The sequence below is a fragment of the Carassius gibelio genome, chromosome B12 (genome assembly GCF_023724105.1).
Source record: "Carassius gibelio isolate Cgi1373 ecotype wild population from Czech Republic chromosome B12, carGib1.2-hapl.c, whole genome shotgun sequence".
Classification (NCBI taxonomy): Eukaryota; Metazoa; Chordata; class Actinopteri; order Cypriniformes; family Cyprinidae; genus Carassius; species Carassius gibelio.
This window is the reverse complement of record NC_068407.1, coordinates 10,588,070-10,607,619: the sequence shown is the minus strand read 5'-3', so window position 1 is coordinate 10,607,619 and position 19,550 is coordinate 10,588,070. Positions and strand designations below refer to the sequence as shown.

The 19,550-nt window shown below is 37.1% G+C and overlaps 3 protein-coding genes across 5 annotated transcripts in view; 1 reads left to right on the top strand and 2 right to left on the bottom strand.

Annotated features, from left to right (window-relative positions):
- LOC127969045 (metastasis-associated protein MTA3) overlaps nucleotides 1-17,583 on the top strand; it is a 30,447-nt gene extending 12,864 nt beyond the window's left edge. The window contains exons 9-20 of one of the 3 annotated variants that reach the window (XM_052570638.1): nucleotides 16-204; nucleotides 4,635-4,709; nucleotides 4,839-4,897; nucleotides 5,077-5,198; nucleotides 6,721-6,878; nucleotides 7,185-7,407; nucleotides 10,990-11,082; nucleotides 11,158-11,340; nucleotides 12,159-12,190; nucleotides 13,114-13,238; nucleotides 14,756-14,775; nucleotides 16,495-16,615. In XM_052570638.1, coding sequence (XP_052426598.1) covers nucleotides 16-204; nucleotides 4,635-4,709; nucleotides 4,839-4,897; nucleotides 5,077-5,198; nucleotides 6,721-6,878; nucleotides 7,185-7,407; nucleotides 10,990-11,082; nucleotides 11,158-11,340; nucleotides 12,159-12,190; nucleotides 13,114-13,238; nucleotides 14,756-14,762 — 1,266 coding nt within the window. In that variant the 3' untranslated portion in view covers nucleotides 14,763-14,775; nucleotides 16,495-16,615. Of the gene's footprint in view, nucleotides 1-15; nucleotides 205-4,634; nucleotides 4,710-4,838; nucleotides 4,898-5,076; nucleotides 5,199-6,720; nucleotides 6,879-7,184; nucleotides 7,408-10,989; nucleotides 11,083-11,157; nucleotides 11,341-12,158; nucleotides 12,191-13,113; nucleotides 13,239-14,755; nucleotides 14,776-16,494 lie in introns of all 3 variants that reach the window. The other 2 variants (XM_052570637.1, XM_052570636.1) reach the window with 2 other exon arrangements.
- Nucleotides 1-19,550, bottom strand: part of LOC127969044 (DNA mismatch repair protein Msh2) — a 290,453-nt gene that overhangs the window by 170,585 nt on the left and 100,318 nt on the right. The window lies entirely within an intron of this gene.
- On the bottom strand, nucleotides 17,529-19,326 carry hcar1-4 (hydroxycarboxylic acid receptor 1-4). The gene is made up of 2 exons (XM_052570650.1): nucleotides 19,130-19,326; nucleotides 17,529-18,952 (listed from the first exon to the last, which is right to left on the bottom strand). Exon 2 carries the CDS (start codon nucleotides 18,937-18,939, stop codon nucleotides 18,001-18,003), a length of 939 nt encoding a protein of 312 aa, XP_052426610.1. The 5' UTR covers nucleotides 18,940-18,952; nucleotides 19,130-19,326; the 3' UTR covers nucleotides 17,529-18,000.

Here is a 19,550-nt window from a genome sequence, read left to right as displayed (position 1 = left end):
TCTCGCTCTGTTAAGTTCCATGCCATGGACACCCTGCACCGGCACGGCTATGACCTCTCCAGTGCTCTGAGCGTGCTCGTTCCTCAAGGAGGGCCTGTGCTGTGCCGGGATGAGATGGAGGAGTGGAGCTCATCAGAGGCAAACCTGTTTGAGGAAGCGCTGGAGAAGTATGGCAAAGACTTCAATGATATCCGGCAAGACTTTGTGAGTATGCTCAGAAAGCAGGAGTTGGGAAAAATCAATTTGATGTCTTATGATTCTTTCTCAAATGTTTCTAACACTATAGTTCAAAAGTTGGGTGTCGAAAATTTTTTTCACGCTTACCATAAAATGTATTCCTGTGATGTAGGGCTGAAAAGAGTAGTCGACATTATCGACGACGTCGTCGACAATAACAAATTGTCATTATCGACGACGTCAACAATAACAAATTGTCAGCTAATATTTTTGTTGTCGAGTAGTCGTTTGATCTCATATGACCTAATGTAGGAGCCTACAATAATGTGGTTTGACCAGTGTGGTGATATAATGCAATCTTTAATAGAGCTTGGCCAGATACTATTCAGTTTAATTAAAGTTTTAGTTCGTTTTGAGCTCAGGGCTGTTTTGATTATCATAACCCCATATATGGTTATTTTAAGAGAGATTATGCTGTGAATAAAATAGTTTGTCCAAAAGTAAAACGTCCTATAACTTACGTTAATTTTGTTTCTTATAAATATGACTTACAAAAAGAGTTTTTAGGCAGAATGATGCGTCATGACTTTTTCATATAGATGATTAAATGGCGAATAAGAGTTTCTCTGTCATCTTATTTTGTGTGCCAAATATATTTATTTGTATAAATTAATTGTATAATTGTAATTGTTTAAAGGGTTAATTCACCCAAAAATGAAAGTTAGGCCATAAATTACTCACCACAATTCATTCCAAGTGTATATGACTTTCTTCTTTCAGATGAATCTAGTCGGAGTTATATTAAAAATGGTCTTTGATCTTTCAAGCTGTTGAATGACACCCAGCAGGTGTTGCATACATCAGTCCAAAAGAAGTTAAATAAAAAAATGCCATTTCTCACAGCCATTTCAATGAAACTTGCGTCAACAGTATGACGGGATGACGTATGAAGTCAGCGTTGCACATAGTTAGAGGCCAGAGACACAAAGTGGAGAAAGTACATTAGCAGGGCGAGCAAGCTCACTGTTCATGATGCGCAAATTATCTATGTATCTCTGAGGGAACTGACTGTCTTAACAAACAGTTTAGATGGTATTTTCCTTTCATCTTGCCTCTGTATAATGCATTTAGTTTTTGCAATGCACCACTGCTGTTCCTTAAGTGCCACCTGCTGACAGAGAGTGACTTTGCCTTTTCATTCAGCCTATCTGCTGTTTGGTATGTTTTTTGTAGCCTAATTTCTAACCATTCTGTTTTTGCTTCAGGTTTTGAAATTACACAGTCTCGCTTAGATCAAAACAATGAAGCAACTAATCATATTCTTCCAACTCATATTTTCATTCTTTCTTGTCTTTTGCTTAAAGGTGTCCTATTATGCCTTTTTGCTTTTTCTATTTTAGTTAGTCTGTAATGTTGCTGTTTGAGCAAAAAAAAAGATCTGCAAACTTACAAAGCTCAAAGTCTACTTCAAAATGAGATATTTCATTTAACCGAAATCTCTTTTTAAAAACTACAATGAACAAATTGTTTGGGCTACAGCGCATATTTTCCGGGATTTGTGATCTCACAAATACCGACGAATGGGACGAGACCTGGTTGAGCTGCACTAGAGAAGGCAACGAGTGTTATCACTATGTTGAGGACACGCTAGCTTTCCTAAGGCAGATGAACTTTGAGTGGTTATAATCATCTGGGTTTAAATCGCACTCAAATTGAGAGTGCGATTCATTTCTTAAACCGAAACAAAGCGCAGTCTATAAAATGATTAATGTTAATGCGGTCACCTTACTGTTTTTCACTGACACATTCATATTAATTTCTTCTGCCAGTGTGCTGTGGCAAGTTTTGCAGTGTGCTTAAGTGCTGTTTAGGCTATGTAGGCAATTAAAGGCTCATTATAATGATTTAAATGGTTTATTAATTAACGTGTGATTAGTCGACTAATGCATAAAAACAAACGCCTACTAGTCGAGCAGAAAAATCCATAGTCGCTGGCAGCTCTAGTGAAAAAAAAAACATTTTTTGTTTGTTGTTTTAATTCAGTCAACTTTGCAGGACTATATATTCTTTTCTTTTTTTTTTCTTTTTTTTTTTTCTTTTTTTAATGGTCGATATGAATGTTTGTGTTATGTGTCAAAGCAGACATTTATTTTAGCACTTTTATGTGCCATATTTACACAATCTTGCCATGAGCTGCTTGCTTACTAAATATTTGCTAAAAGACTGAAGTGCATTAAGAATCATTTTGGAATTCAATCGTGAAATGGGATTTCTTTATTCTGGGGCTTTATTTCTCAAAATGGAATGAAAAACAACTGCTCTTCTACTGAGCCACTTTATAGCACACAATAAGAATCACTTGTTCAAGAACACCAAATAGTCCCTTAGAGATCGACTTGGTGGTGTGGTTTAGTGGTGCACTGGTTTTCTCTTACTCTTTATTTCCCTTTCTGTCTTAAAGCAGTCATCGATAGTGATTGATTTTTGTTGTGATTAATAGATAGAAGAGGAGGATTCAAAATGTTTAAAACATCATTGACCATTGCAAGATTTGAATATCTAATTCAGCATATCTAATACAGTTTTAAAGATTTACAAACTATTGAAATGTCAAGTGGTCTACGTGTTAAATAATTATTCATAAAATTGAAAATTGTAGGATAAACCTTTAAAGGGATCATGTGATGTTGCTAAATAACATTATTTTGTGTATTTGGTATTTGAAATGTGTTTATGCAGTTTAAGGTTAAAAAAAAACATTATTTTCCACCTGCTGTATATTATTGTTGCTCTGCTATGCCCCTTCTTTCTGAAACGCATTGATTTTGATAAAGCTCATTGTTCTGCAAAGCGAGGAGTGCTCTAATTGGCCAGCTATCCAGTGCGTTGTGATTGGATGAATGCCTCAAACGTGTGATGGAAATGTTGCACATCTCACCATGTGTCCCGGCACGACAAGACAAAAACAATAAAACCCATAACAAACGAGGCATTTGTTGCATAAAATTTGAAAAAAATCTTAAATTTGAGAAAGAATATTTCTTTGGATTTGAGACTTTAGTCTTTGCAACTTTACAGATCTTCTTTATGCACCAAGAGCTTGTAACACTCCAAAGAGAAAGGAACTCGCATGGAAAACTTGAAATCACATCATATGCACCTTGTCAAATGTCCAAAGTGCATGTTGACATATACCCATTTACAGAATGAGAAAAAAATGACTACAGATAAAAATCAGGAATTGCATTTCTCTACACTTCTCTCTTTGTTATTAAAAAGTATTTCTCATTGTTTTATTATGCTTTTATTTTATTTGGTTAAAACAGTTAAGTTAAACTTTTTTTTTTTTTTTTTTTTAAACACAACGTAAGCATAGAAGTTAAAGTGACCCCATTATGGTTACTGAAAGGTTCATGTTTTGTGGGGTCCCTAACAACAGGTTGACATGTATGTAAGGTCAAAAAACACTTTCATTGTCTTATAATATGCATTTATGTTTAGCTTACTTGCTCAACGACTCCCAAACGATTTGCTCAACGATTAATTTTTCCAAACCACTCCTTTGCTTCACGCTAATCTGCAGTGATTGGTCTCTTTTGCATGTCATCATGCCTGATAAAGCATTTGCAATCAGTGCTGCTTTGTGTACAACCATAACCGAGGAAAAAGCTATTTTTACAGCTTAAAAAGCAGCACCAAGTGTAAAGAATGAATTTTCATTTTCATTCAGACCAATGGGAAAAGACCAAGTTAGCATGAAATATGCTAATGTTTCATGTTGACATCAACATGAACCGTATTGGGATTTGTTTTTAAAATGACTAGTTTCAATGATTGAGAGTCAACTCTTTTGAGAGACAGTAACATTATACAAGGTGCATTGTCAGATTTAAAACTTTGCAGGATGTTTTTATTCACTTAGAGCTCTGTTGCACTGTATGAAACGTAATTTTCAAAAATCCATAATAGGAATAATCATCTTTAAGAAGATGACTCGGAGAAGAACTGTAATCTAATGTTTTCCCATCTTTAGTTTACTTGTCGGGTTCAAAAAACCAAAAAGAAATGCTGAGAAACCAGATGCTAAAAATACATAGCAGCACCTCAGGATGTTAATCTAAATCTTCTTCATAACAGCAGCTGTCAGCCTAGAACACCTCTGTTCAATTTTATACTCTGCTCACCCTCGCTTAGATGCGGGCCAAACGTGGGGGCTTAGCCAGCTTTATATTAAGATTTCTTAAATTCATTGCACCTGTTTCATGCACGTTTCTTTGTGCTCAGCAGGTGCTCATGAATAATCAAGTGTGCCTGCATGTGATTTTAGACGTATCACTCTCAAAATAAATATTCCATAAATTCTGACCACTTAAAGAATTAAGACACGTGCTGTATCTTCAGTTCGATGCTTCCTTATCCTTATGGATTTTGACTTCTTAACCTTTGGTTTTTTTCAGCTTCCTTGGAAGTCGCTGACCAGCATCATTGAGTATTATTACATGTGGAAAACCACAGACAGATATGTACAGCAGGTGAGCAGTATTTTTCAGTTCAAAGCTCTACTTTGATAGATTATATGTAATTATCTGGAAATCTCGTTCTCTGTTTGCTCTGACTGTCTTTGATCTTGCTTTAACCTTAATATTTATGATTTTGTACAGAAACGACTGAAGGCAGCTGAAGCAGAGAGCAAACTGAAGCAAGTCTACATCCCTACATAGTGAGTTTTAGCATCTCTAAAATACCATTTCTACACCACCATTTCAATGGTCCTTTATATTAGGATCAATCTCAGCAGCTTCTCCAGTGACCGCTTGTGATCGGATTTCGATTTTGCATGTTTATAAACCTCTTGTAAAAGATTATAGTGTGAAATCTAATTAGCTTTTTGCCTCACAGCAACAAACCCAATCCCAACCAGATCTCTGTCAGTAACGGCAAAATGGCTACTGTGAATGGTGCAGCAGGCACAGGGAGTTTCCACACAGCTGGAGGCGGCCGTGCATGTGAGAGCTGTTTTGGTGAGTAAAGACCCTCTTCACCTAATTACAGTCAACACAGCCATCCAATCAATTTGCTGCTTCTCCTGGAGGGCATGTCACACCTCCTGCAATCAGTGGGGCTGGATACTGCATTTTCACTCTTTTGTCTTCCAATCAGATCAGTCAAAACTGCCGCATCACAATCTATGCGAGCAGATTAATAATTAGTCTGGATCAACACTGCCTTTTAGTAATGGACTCACAGTGTGGAGCATAAAGTGAATTTATATTTAACGTAATTCTTTCATTGTGTATGGCACTATGAAATCCATGAAATATTTTCCCAAATTCTGTAAAAAATTATTCTGTGGTGGGAGGGGTTAAAGTCAGCGGTTTTCCATTTTAATGGTTCAATTAAATCGTATTCATCAAAAAGCATATCTAATTGAATCATAAACCTTATCATATTAAAAACCAATTTATTAAAAGTAGGGATGCACCAAATGTTCGTCATCCAAAAGACCAAATCAATTGTACCAAAATATTATATGACATGATCAATTATCAACCAGCGAAGAGTTAGAGGTGCGCACTCATTATAATGTAACAAACATGTCGTAGTGTGGAAGCATTTTTAAAATGTCAGAGAAAGACACAAGAATCATTACAAGCACCAACAGCGAGAGACTGTTTAGTACTGTACCTCAAGTCTTCGATGAGAAGAGGAAGGGATGATTGTTACTAGTTACTCTATGATGATTGAAATCACAAAATGGCCTTAAACCATTAGTAAATAAACTGCAGAATGTAATGTTTTCTAAAAAGCGCACAAATTTGCATGCATCTGCGCTAAACCAGTGTTACTCGTCAGTTGCTCAGTCACATTTTTATGAATTTTTACAAGGTGACAATGGGATACATGTGACAATGGGATACATGCAACGTATTTACCATTTATTATAACATTCAGACAGTGTTCAGGATCTGTAATATTTTATATCTGTAATATCCCCATTATGTTATAAAAGAAGTCTTTTCTCAGCAAGGCTTTTTAATTATACAGTAAAAATACATGCCTGATTCAAGAAGGGGGTCAGATGGCTAAAATATATTATTTTAACAATTTTCATTTAAGGTCTGTTAGAATGTAAAAAAGTGTTAAATATTTTTTAATTGTTGTTTTGTAATTGATCATTTTTTTTGAAAATTAAGACCAAACAGAAAAGAGCACATTTTGGCTATTTCATTTATGCAATAGTGAAAAATTGGCAAAAACATGGGGGAAAAAGCACGAAAACTTCATTTTGTTCAGCTTCGGCCAAGAATTTTTATTTATTTTATAAAATGTGTTTTATTTTTCTGCTAAATAAAATTTAAGGCAAGTTTTTTTTTCTGGGAAAAAAAAAAAAAGTTGTAATTTTATTATAAGTAGTAGTACTATCATTACATTAAGTAAAAGCTCTTCTAGCTTTTCCTGAACAAGAATGACACATCAGACATATTTACACCTATTAGTGCATTTCAAATTAGTGGGTTTTTCCTTTTTCTTCTCTGTTTACAGCCGTACAGTCTGCTCAGTGGTACTCGTGGGGTCCTCCTAACATGCAGTGTCGCCTTTGTGTGTCCTGTTGGATGTACTGGAAAAAGTATGGTGGCCTAAAGATGCCAAGCAGAGCTGAGGGGGAAGAGGAAAAAACGCCTCCAAGCCCTGCACCCAGTGTAAGTACTGTTCTAATGGTGTAGATCTGCATTGAGCTATTGGATTAGTTAATATATAGAACTAAATTGAAAAAGTGCTACCATAGTACCAACATCACTTGTAAATAAATGCAAATAATTACATTTTGACTTTGGGAGGCAAAATTTAAGTGCAAAAACACATTGTGATTGGCGCAAACCATTTATCCTGGTTGCAAATGAACAGAGGTCAGGGATGCATCAAGAGTCGTCTCAATTTGTTTGTATTTCCATTTTTTTTTTTTCTGTATCAATCCCTAACTTCCTTCATTGTCTGTCTCTCCATAGGAGTTGCGTTCTCGTGGACATGGCACCCGTCAGTCTTCCCACATGGTTCCGATAAGGAACAGCGGCAGCCCCAAATCCTCCATGAAGACAAAGCAGGCATTCCTCCTGCAGGCCACGCGCCTCACCAAGCTGGCGCGTCACATGTGCCGTGATCTCATCAGGCTGCGCCGGGCCGCGCGCCGCCCCTTTGTGCCCATTAACTGTGGTGCCATAAAGGCGGAGTGTAAGAGCTCTTTAAATTCCTAACTTCAGCCTTGTGTGAACACACACACACACACCCCCCCAACCACCCACACTGTCCCGCCCACTCTGTTCCCTGACCACACCTGTCAACATCTCGCTGTCATTCCTCCCCCCCATCTTCTGTCTCGTACTGTTTTTATTATTATTATTATTTTATTGTTATTATATTTTATTTTGGTTTTTGTATTCTCCCCACCCCATTTCCAATAAAGACTGCCTGTCCTCCATATTTTGCGTTTCAATCATCTTTTCAGTTTAAATTCACTTTCCCCCCCACACTTGTTGACTTGGGTTAAGGGTTTTATGATGTTGTTTAAATTGAACATGAGCACATTTTTTAACACTTCTCTCAGTTTGCTGAAGAGTTTTTTTATGCACACATCACAAACACATAGACTTAATGGATGCCCTACTACAGTGGTGCCCAACCATGTTTCTGTAGGCCCCCCAACACTGCACATTTTGCGTCTCCTTTATCTGACACACCCAATTCAATTGGAGTCTCTACAAATGAGCTGATGATCTGAATCAGGTGTGTTTGATTAAGGAGACATGGAAAACATGCCGTGTTGTGGGGCCTCCAGGAACGTGGTTGGGAACCACTGTCCTACTATGCCTGCTTCGTTGTACATTGAAATTTTACTTGACATGCACATCATAATCTGAGCCTTATATTTATTAAAAGCTCAATGAGAGACTTGAAAGGCTTTGCCTGAAGAAAGCTATATTTTGCACACTGATGTACTAATAACTAGGGGTACTGTTTGGTTTAAAGTTACATGTATTTTTTTTCCCTTTTTTTGCTGTTACTTAGTCTGTCCAGATTTGCTCTTAAGAAGTATAAACTATTTTGGTTTTGCATTTTTTTTGCCCCCCCGCCCCCCTTAACACTTTTAAAGTGTTTTAATTAATTTGTCACTACAATTTAAGGGGATGGGATATATTTTTGTGTATTCTATGTTTAATGTGAGAGGATTTTAGAGCTTTAGGTGTTGGATTTGCAGGATTTTAGAGAGTAAATTCAAAACATATGCATATTTTACTTGTAAATATTGTACATTTTGTGAATAGTCACTTTTAGACTTGTCAAAAATTCTTGATGGATATGAAGTTCAAGAGTGAATTTGAAGTTCAGTAAAGTTGGTTCAGGGTCGATCTGGGATCGATATTGAAATATTTAGTATATTTTCTGAAGATTATACCCACAGCTGGTTTTTCAAATCGAAACATAGAACATTTAATACTAGGAAGTACAAACATTCAACATATGTTTTTACTTTTCACCTTCATCGGATTTAACGATTAGGATAACTTGTTGCATCAGCAGAAAAAAATACAAAAATTCATAATGGTGTGTGCCAAGATTTATAGTTGAAATACTGTCCCTGTCAGGAAAATGTATTGAAATACGTGCCTCCAGAATGTGTATTGTTGGTTAGTGTATGTACGTTAATGCCTCAGCTTTAATTTTTGTCACTTCCACTGAACTGCCTCTGAATACAGATGGTTTCATCACTGATTGTACCCAAGTGAACATTAATGTCTCTAAGGGAAGAATATATCTTATTTTATTGTAGCAGACCGCTATACAAAACAATATGGATGTGGAATGTGGAATAGCTAATTTAATTGCTATTACCTGTGCAACCAATCCATCATTCGGTAGCTAACATTGACAGGCTGTTCAGAGTCATTTTTGGTGCAGTATATGATCTAATTAATTAGATGTTCAGTTAGAAAGAGTTGTTGACAAGACATTGAGTCATGCAGTTGGAAAAATTCCCTAGTGTGTTTGGTGTTCTGATATTTAAAACTGAAGTTCGTTCCTCTAAAGAGTTTAGACACCAGTCTGCAATTTGTCAAAAGGCCAGTTTTAAAATGCTGAGGAAGTTGGTCAATGGCGGTAATTGATCAGGAGGACTTTGTGTCTTGGGAAATGTTACGTTGGAACAGAAAAGAGAAATGGCCCTAGAACTTTTAAATGGATGGTTTTGCGACATTGGCAATCATTTACCTTTTTTGGGGTTCTTAAATGGTTACGGAATTATTATTTGTCATGGAGTGCATGTGAGTTGATGTTAATTAATGAAACCGAGTTGGGATGAAAGAGAAAACCCCTCAAATATGCAACACACTTTAAACAAGCCTAAAGGTGAGTTTACAGATCATGGTAGCCAGGCTTTGCTCTAATAGGCAGCTGTTTCCTCTTGACAGGCACTTGTAAATAGGTCTCTTTTACAGGGAGAGCTCATATCAACAGGGAAAGAGCCAATCACCTGCTCTGTCTCTGTCCAATCAGAAGTTTTTCCACTCAGTTTTGCATTGCCCCCCTCCCATCATGCGAAACCTCCATTCTATGCTTCCATTCCACCTCTGTCTCCACCCCAAACACGTCTGTATGTATCCCCAGCCATAAAAAGTTGTTCTGACATCTGTGTCCTGAAGCATGAGCGACCCGGGTAGGGGCAGCATGCTCTTTGGTTTGTCTCTCTTTTATTTTTCTTTGTGTGAATGTCTTGTGGGCACCAAAACACAAATAAAACCATGGCTGAAACCATCCTATCTGAGTCTTTGTAGTTTCATGTGTCTCGTGTACCTGTCCATCACTCTGTTAGATGCACACCGACAGGCCGAGCAGAGCGGCAATCGTGAAATCCCAGACAGCATGAGCTCCATTGGCTCCTGCCTTGCCTTCATGACTTGTGTTTACATGCACACACTCATAAGAAGCCGCTGTGAATGCAACATCGCATTTGTTTTCCTCTTTCCAACCTCATTCAACATGCTGGCTAACCAGGTTATGTTCAACATCTTGCCTGCCCAACATATATTGTGCATGAAAATCATGGAATAATCAGGTTTAGTGCATCGAAATGTGACACACAAATGACGCAATGAATCACGGGAGTTTAATAAAACACATTTGCAACCATGAGGATTCAAAGGTGAAGAAAACAGTTTGTTACACACACAAAAGTCAGAGAACCGCTATTTCAGCACTTCCCCGAAGGCACAGGTTCATTCAATTAATAAAATGGATTTTGTGTCGCTAGATAATGCATCACCCAGTTCAGTGATGTCTTTTCTCCACATTCGATAAATTTTTGGAAAGCGAAATGAATTGAAGTTATATCGGTACATCTTCAAGACAGCTTCTCTCCAGGTTTGCCAAGTCAACAAGAAGAATCGACTGAAGAGAACTGCTTTAAACAACTTCCGACTCCTGGAGTTTAATGAATTTTAAAAGTAACCAAAGAAAGTTGAAAGTGATTTTAATGGGTTCACTGTGGTCAGATCAATGTTCTCGAGTTCAACGGGAAGAAATACGTTCACTAGGGCCTAAAAAATGAACCGAGCAGCAAATGAGATTTGATTCTGCTTGTTGCTCCCATAAAAATCGTTGTCCAGTCAAAAAGATTAGTCACCGCAGGGTTGGTGTACCGCCTCAACATCCATCTAGCCGGCCTGTTCGTGTTGGTGTCTAAGTGTGAATGTCTCTTTCTCGCTCTTTGACTTGCTTCTATCTCCGTTTGTCTGTTCTGTACTGCCGGTTGATGAATAGATATGATCCGGGTGTCAGAGGGCATGACAGGGCGACCTATGAAGCCCAAATCTTCCCCGAGGAGCACCCTGACCAGCGTCTTGCAGTATCTCGGTGAGCCACACAGCATTACAAATGCTTGCTTTGAGCTATAGCTAACAGATGACCGTGAATATTCTGTAATTTCAGAGACTCGTCCAGCAACTCATGTTCAACGGCCTCATCGCACCCCTGGCCTACAGGTGCAGCCCCCACGGCGCCTACTTTCCTCTCTTCCCAGCCATGGCCCACATGGCATGTTGGGAAAACGGAGCTACCATCACCACAGCAGGGTTGAATCTGCTGAGAGGAGAGCCAGTGCTCCAGGACAAGGTGGGTTTACAGTAAAAAATACATGCCACTCTTAAAAATAAAGGTTCCAAAAGGGAGTGATGCCATAGAAGAACCATTTTGGGTTCTCTAAAGAACACCTACTTGCTTATTTGAAACAATATCTATTGTAAATAAAGGTTCCTAAAGGTTGGGTTTTTTTTTTTTGCAGTGATATCACAGAATATAAATTTTTGCTTCCTCAAAAGACCTTTCAGTGGACAGTTCTTAAATAACCATTGTTTTTCTTTGTGTGAAATACATGTTAAAAATCTAAAGAACCTTTTATTCCATGGATGTTAGAGGTTCTTCATATAACCATCAATGCCAATAACGAACATTTCCTTCTAAGAGTGTAAACATTATAAAAATAAAGGTTACCTGACTTATTTTTTCTTAGTGTGAAGAATATTTAAAGAACCTCTAAACATCTTAAGAACCTTTTAAGTATTGAGAAGTTTCCATGGGATGTGAAAGGTTCTCCATGGAATCATAGATGTTCAAAAACAAACTTTTTTTAGAAGTACACCCTTAAAAATAAGGGTGCTTCAGATGGTTCTTCACAGCGATGCCATAGAAGAACCATTTTTGGTCCCAAAAAGAACCATTCAGTCAAAGGTTCTTTAAAGAACCATCTCTTTCTTATCTTTTTATAATCTGAAGAACCTTCTTTATGGAACCATTTAGACAAAAAGGTTTCATCTATGGCATCAAGAAGAACCTTTATTTTTAAGTATAGTGTATAGATGTCAAAGATGGATGTGTAATGGTATTGTATGCTTATTTCATACTACGCACCTCTTTTTTTTTTTTTTTTTTAGAAAATCCAGCCCATATTGTGGGATCCATTCTGGTAAGTAACAATGACTTGAGTCACTCGCATCACTGTTTCAGACTAGACTAGGAAGGTGTCATATATTATCAGTGTTGCTTCATCAGACTGGAAGACAATAAGTTACTAACATCTGTGTTGCTGAGAGAGGGAGATTCTGTCTTATATTCGAATGTAGATACTGTTGACACTGTGAATTAGTTCAGGTGACAGCTTCAATCTCCAGCCTCGGAGGTTTCCCACAGATTATTGTGGCCAGGTGAAATGGAAATGAGAAATGAGAGACAGCAAAACAAACACAAATACACTCACTGTTCATCAATGAGATGAATAATGTAAATATAGTGGACGGACTTTCATCTCATTTTTGGCCTGTCATTTCTAAAACTGAAGAAGATTAAAAGTTGCTTTTGTTATTGCATTTTTGTTTATAGGGACCAAACTAATTTATAGATCCCAGGTTGTGTTTCAACCTAGGGAAACAATAGATGAAAATTACTTTGTTAATAAATCATTACAAGTCTGTGTTTTAAGGAGTAACTAAGTGAGAAACACCAACAGTTATAAAAATAACGAGCCATTGAAAAAAAAAATTTTTTTATTACATGACTACTTAAAATGCAAGCACATTAAATATTAATTAAACAATTTTACTATAATTATCTTTAATTTTGTAAATTATTTTATCTTTCACTAAGAAGAACAATCAATTTCAAAGCCGAAAACAGTCAACCTATAACACACAAATGTTATATATGAATAATTATTATTTTTATTTTTTTTGCTAAATCATTTATTTATAGCTTTTGGAACTCTTTAGATTCTAGGCATCTACCAAATGTTTATGTCCATTATAAAATGTAATAGTGAAGTTGTCTAAGTGCATGTAGTAACTTTTTGGAAGAAGGAAATATTTCAAGATGTCATCTCCTTCCCTATTTCAGCAGCATAATGGAAGCAGCACCGGTGCCTCCAACGTTCGTGGCAGTGGCCTGATGCTCCGCAAGAGACGACCCAACTGGATCGATGCTCCTGATGACAGCTTCTTTCTGGTTTCCCGAGAGACGAGGTGTGCAAATCAACCCCGCTGTCCGTTTTAGCAGTATTTCCAATGGCATCACGCTCATCTAAACCCTAAACTTGTCGTGCCTTGTTTACTAAGGAACACTGAAATCCACTTTTGTGTGCTTTCATTTGGTTCGCTTTACTCAGGCCTGTACATAGAGCCTAGAGACAAATTTAATAGAAAACAGCAGGGCAGACACGCTCCATGTCAAAAAACAGCCCTTACCTTGTTCTTCGGTGATTGGCACCTGCAGATATTATCCCCTGAGATGGCATGACACATCTGATTAAGTTTTCATCATTTTGATTCAACCTTCACCTAAGAGTGACTGATCTTGGTGAGAGGATTGGCACGTGTGTAATTTTTGCATTGGTCATACCTAGTGACAGAGGTGGGTAAGAGGGTCTAAGCCGAAGTTGCCAGTGTAGGAAATGGGCGAGTCAATCTCAGATGTCAGAGACAATTTTTCAATAACAAAGATCCTATAATTAACTATACCCATGATCCCATTAATCTGTGGTGGCATGGAGAGACAACTGAAAAAGAAAGATTTCTGATGCAGATTAAGGTTAGGTTTAATACAGAGAGATGAGACTCCACAGGTAATTTAATGCTTCACAAACACACATACACTCCCAATCAAAAGTTTGAACACACAACTTAAAAAAAAAAATTATATATATATATAAGTAATTATTTATAAATTTTTTTAGATGTTTTTTTCTCATGCTCCTAAAACCTGTTGTGCTTTGTAAAGTTCCATTTTTTTATTCTGAAAAGATTGCATTTTTACAAAATTTTTACATTATATAAAATATAGGAATTATTTTTATTATTAGATAAATCCCATACTTTCATTAGTTATTTCAGTTTTGCTAACGGATGAATTTTTTGATGTCTTATTTATTTACTTATTTTTTTTTTATTTTAGTTTTTTTTTTTTTTTTTTAATATAGTTAATTTTTATTAATTTATTAATTTTTTTATATATATATATATATAATTACAAATTGAGTAGCTGTGTCCAAACTTTTGATTGCCAGTGTACTTGTCTCAATACATTTGTGAATGTGCTTTTTTTATTTCCTTAAAACAATGTAGAGTCATAACAACATTTCTCAGTAGAATTGTTTGGAAGTTTTATTTAGACTGGAGATGGTCTCCACAGCCATCCTCCATCATTTTGCAGTAATATGATGCACAGATTAACTTATTTGATGTTAATTCTCAGTCAACTGAAATGCAATATGATTAAGAGCTGCAGACATTAATGGCATACTTTTTACCAACTCTGCATGAATTGAACACATCCACAATGCTAATGACATCCCTGTTTGCACTGAGTCTAAAGTACAGACTGGATGTGAAATGTTTCTGAAGTTCTATTTGGATTCAAATTAAACAGACAAAGGTGTTATTTTGAGCAGGGGGAATTGGATACATGATTTGCCCTGTTGTTTTATGACTACTTTTTGACTACTTTTTAGTGACTCTTTGCTTGTCTCGTTTTGTTGCTGCAGCTGTTAGACACCTGAACATGGTAAGATCGCACGCACCGTACACAAAACCTAAACCACATTACCTGTGGAGTCTTGCAAAATGTATTAAATGTATGACCAAAAGAGACACTCGATTAACCTATACATTAAAAATGAAATGCCTTTCTGGTGGCTTCTGATACCTCAACCTGCAAAATGTGTTTTTATGCTTAATGTAGATCAGACAGACAGAAGTCAGATAGTCATAATAGTTCACCCACAGCAGCAAAGGCTTTGGTTTTAATATCTTTGGCATTGACAAGTAGATGTGAGCTGGAGCTTGAAGAAAAATGCCTCTCCATTACAGCCACATCCATATGAGCCATGACTTGCACAGCTCCCTATGGCCTCCAGCGCTGGAGCGGATGCTAGGCTAAATTTAGCGCCCCTGCTCTGAAAGATTAGCCTTTAACTAGGCAAGAGACCCAGAGACAAATGGGATCTGGTCTGGGACTCTAACAGGTTTAAACCAGTCTGTCACGACTCTCTCTTGCAGAAATTGCACTCTGATGTTTGAGTTGATGTTAAAATAGATAGTAAATATATGCTTCTCGTTTTATAATATTTGCAGTGTTAAAACCTTTGCTTTTGCTTTGCAAGAGAACTAATCAAAGCTATCAGTGCAAAACCTAATTATAGTTATATCACAGCTCTGTGCTGGTAATGAATAAGTGTATTTGTGCTAACGTAGTGTGATTTATAAAGTAAACACACATGCTATAAAATGCAAGCTCACATACACAGCACATTCTAGAATATCATCATGCATTTGTTGCTCCAGACCCAGTTAACGGTTCTTTCATTATGTCCAATCTAATATAAGGTCTGTCCCCTGTGGATGCCTGTTGGCCTCATTCATTTTGGATGAACGTTAGACCCAGGCGATTCATTCATTTCTCTCTTTGCTACATGGACCTGATCATGAATAGAACATTTATGTTGATTTATGCCATTTTGCTTAATTTAATAATTGCCACTGCTTATATCTGCAACGTGCCAAGGTAAACGCAATTGTATTATGTGATGCACACAGGAAAACCGAATTTGCATTTTATAACCTAGTAAGCAAGCTCACATTGCAAAGCTTGCAAAATATGATGTCGCATGTATTTCCTGTCAAAGGATTTAAGAAATATCCTCTTGCACGCAAATTATTGCACAACACATGGGATTCCATGATACGTACATTCTAAATTATTGCAATGACTTGTTATAGTCAAAGTTTTACTTCAGTATTTTAAATCTATATTTTCAATACCACATGTTAAAAATAACCATTACACAACCTTTCATATTTTTACTTTGGTAAGATTCAAAGTTTTTAAAAGAAGTCGCTTAGGCTTACTAAGCATTTAATCAAAAATACAGCAATATGTTCTAATATTATTATAATGTTCAGACAACGGATTTCAGTTTTTCCCCCTATAAAATATAATTTATTCCTGTGATGGCAAAGCTAAATTTTCAGCATCATTACACCAGTTTTTGTCAAATGATACTTCAAAAGTCATTCTGAAATGCTGTTTTGCTGCTCAAGAAACATTTCCTATTATCAATTTTTTTTTTTTTTGAAATAATAGGTTTTTTTTACATTTTAAATATCTGTCACTTTTTAGCAGTGTAATGCACACCTAAAAAAGGACCTGTTATGATTATTAAATATAAGCTATGAGTTTTTTAAAGACAGTGATGTGTCTTGTTTTATCTGCCTTTTCCCTCAGGAAGGCCAGAAGGCTGCTCTCCCGTTCACAGTTAAGAAGAGCATGCAGACAACCATGTGAGCAGATCAGCCTGCGCAGGGTCCCCCAGGGGCCAGCGCAGGTACCTGTCCTGGCGCCCCCTCACCCCAGTTTACGGATGCGAGGCCCAATCGTCATCCACGACTGACCCTCGCCTGCATTGTTCCCTCAGCCTGTTCTGTCACATTCTCATTCGCTGCCTAACTCTGCACAGCACAGGCCACAAGCCAATAAAACACTTCTTGTTCCTCTTTAGTCTACTTCTAAAACTTTTGCTTCCCATTCAGAACAAAAAGCAGTAATAAAGCATTTAGCTAATAACCCCCATTAAAATGATACTTGTATATTCAGAACCTTCTTTGACGCACGGCAGCCTGAAGCTCTTGTTTCAATATCTTTCTAAGTACCGAATGCTCATTAAGTTTCAATACAAACAGTTTTACCTTGCAGCAACTTGTAACATTAGCTCTAAGCACTGGTTTGATGAGAATCTATGGCTGTGGGAAGTAAACTTACAGGGTTCCACGAGTGGCCATGTCACAAATGTGTATCATGTACAGATCGATGCTGACCACTTTTGAGAAGTGTTGGTGTACTCTTTGTAAATTCAGTTAGCTCTGCATTGAATGGTTTCCTTTGTTTCTCTCTGTATCCTCTGTGCGTATCATGACAAGTACAAGTTTGTGAGCTGTTTTTATATTGTATTCAAGCGAGGACTGGATTTTATGTTGAGTTGCTGGCTATTAGGTGGTCTTAACTGAGAGCATGTTCAATAGATTCTTTTAACTGGAGATGTTGTAATGATTCGTGGAAGTCAAAGCAGTCTTTGCAACTAATATTCGTTCAGGACATTATGGTTCTGTTCCCCTGGACATTAAAGACTCTTTCAGATGCCCTTTGGATGTTTTTAAGGAAGAAAATAATTGGCTTTTTAACTTCAAAGAGCAATGTGACAGCATGTGAGTGTGAAACAATAAGCTATTTTGTTTTCTATGCCTCATACATTTCTGTTGTAATTCATTGTGTGTCAAAGATTTACTGAAAAATGCTAAATAAAAAAAGCGCAGTACAGCTTGTATGTCTGTAATAATACGAAAAGCAATTGATGCATGTTACAGGCAGAAAACGTATCAAAGTATAGAAAGGTGTACAGTATAGCATTACATTTATCAGAAGCTTTTATCCAAAGTGACTTACAGTGCATTCAGGCTATACATTTTTTATCAGTACGAGTATTCCCTGGGAATTGAACCCATGACCTTATGTGCTGCTAACGCAATGCTCTACCACTGAGTCATAGAAAAACTATTGCAGAACACAAAAGATAGAAAGAAAACATTCTTCAGAGTATTATCTTAAGTGTTAGAAAGAACATCATATAGGTATGGGACAACATCTGTAGGTGAGAAATAAATCAATTTTCATTTTTATATGAAATGTACCTTTAAGACACATTTTAACCCCCCAATACACAGTTTCTCAGGTAGATTAACGTTTTCTGTTCGTTTTCGCACTCATCTTGAACTTCGTAATTCCCAATGAGTTGGTTTTGCCCTTTAGGGTGTCACGAAACCAAGCATTAACGTGGCAGTAGATGACTGAATCCAGTGCACTGTTCATGTAGGTTAAAGCCAAAGAAGCATGAAAACACACCATGAGGAGTTCTGAACAGGATAACACTTGAAGGAAGATGCCAGAAGTGACTGTAGGCAGGAAACACAGAACAAATATGATCACAAGAAACAGAAGCAATCTCACTGCCCGCTTCACCCTGCGGTGTGCCCCCTTCGACTGGCGGCCATGGACGTGAAAGGAAACCCGCACAAAGCAGAAGACCACCAGTGCAAATGCTAACAGGACCTCTATCAGCTGGACTGAATTATATATCCTCATCTGAACCGACGGCGATGTCCATGAGAGAAAAGTGTGGCATGTGAGCTTTGAAGAGTTTTTCTGTGATGTGAGAACCAGGTTCAGGGCGGTTGGAAGGCGAAGGAGTAGAACAACTATCCAAACCATGCTAACAAACATTATAGCTTGTCTCACACTCATTCGACAAATGCGATGGTGTGGGTGAAGGATCCTGAAGAAGCGGTCCACAGCTAAAATTGACATGAAAGCCACACTTGCCGAGTAGTTTACTGATATGATGTATAAAATGAGCCGGCAACAGGATTCGCCAAATATCCAGTCTTCACCACGAAAGAGGTAATCTAATTGGAAAGGCAGTCCAATGAGGAGTAGCAGGTCAGATATCACCAAGCAGAGGAGATACACATTGCAGGCTTTCCATGGAGACTTGAAGAACAAAATCCACAGAGCAAACACATTTCCAGGCACTCCAAAAATGAACTCCAAAATGACAACAGGCTTTAAAATGGAAGAAACTAGGTTCTGAGGTTCTGTGCAGGAGGTGATGTTACTCATGATGAAAAGTAGCCTAGAAGTAAATTAATATTGTGTTAACACTATGTAAATACAAAGATGGTCTCCAATTCTGCTCAGTTGGTGGTCAGCTGTGGTGGAATAAGTTATTTTTAAGTCATAAACTTAATCTTTAGTCTATATTTGGCAAAATAATGAAGAAAATATCATCAAAATGTATTTTTAGACTTACCAAATGATCAAGGCAAGAGTTGTTGTCGTTATCGTGACGGCTAGAGAACGATTCGCGGTTGTTGGGAAATGATACCACTGTGGGCGGAGTAAAGGAAGATCAAATGATCTGTAGGTTTGAAATATGTTATTTTATTTAGATCGCAAATCAGTAACGTTAATCATATCACTTCATAAACTGTAGGCTATGCGATAAAAAAAAAACAAAAAAACAAAAACAAAACATAAATCGAAAAAAGTTTCGAAATGAATTCTTGAAATGGGATGTCGCTTAAGGGCAGTGATGTACTTAAACAGTTTTGGGAAATAATGTAACTTAACAGTATTGGGAAATAATTGTATACCATTCTTGGAGACAAGCTGGGATATGTGATTAGAATGTGTTCTAGTTTATTTTAAAGTGTAAAACCCCTCAATAAATG

What these genes read in the sequence shown, in the direction of transcription:
- hcar1-4 (XM_052570650.1), bottom strand. Translation starts at nt 18,939, where the DNA reads ATGAGTAACATCACCTCCTGCACAGAACCTCAGAACCTAGTTTCTTCC.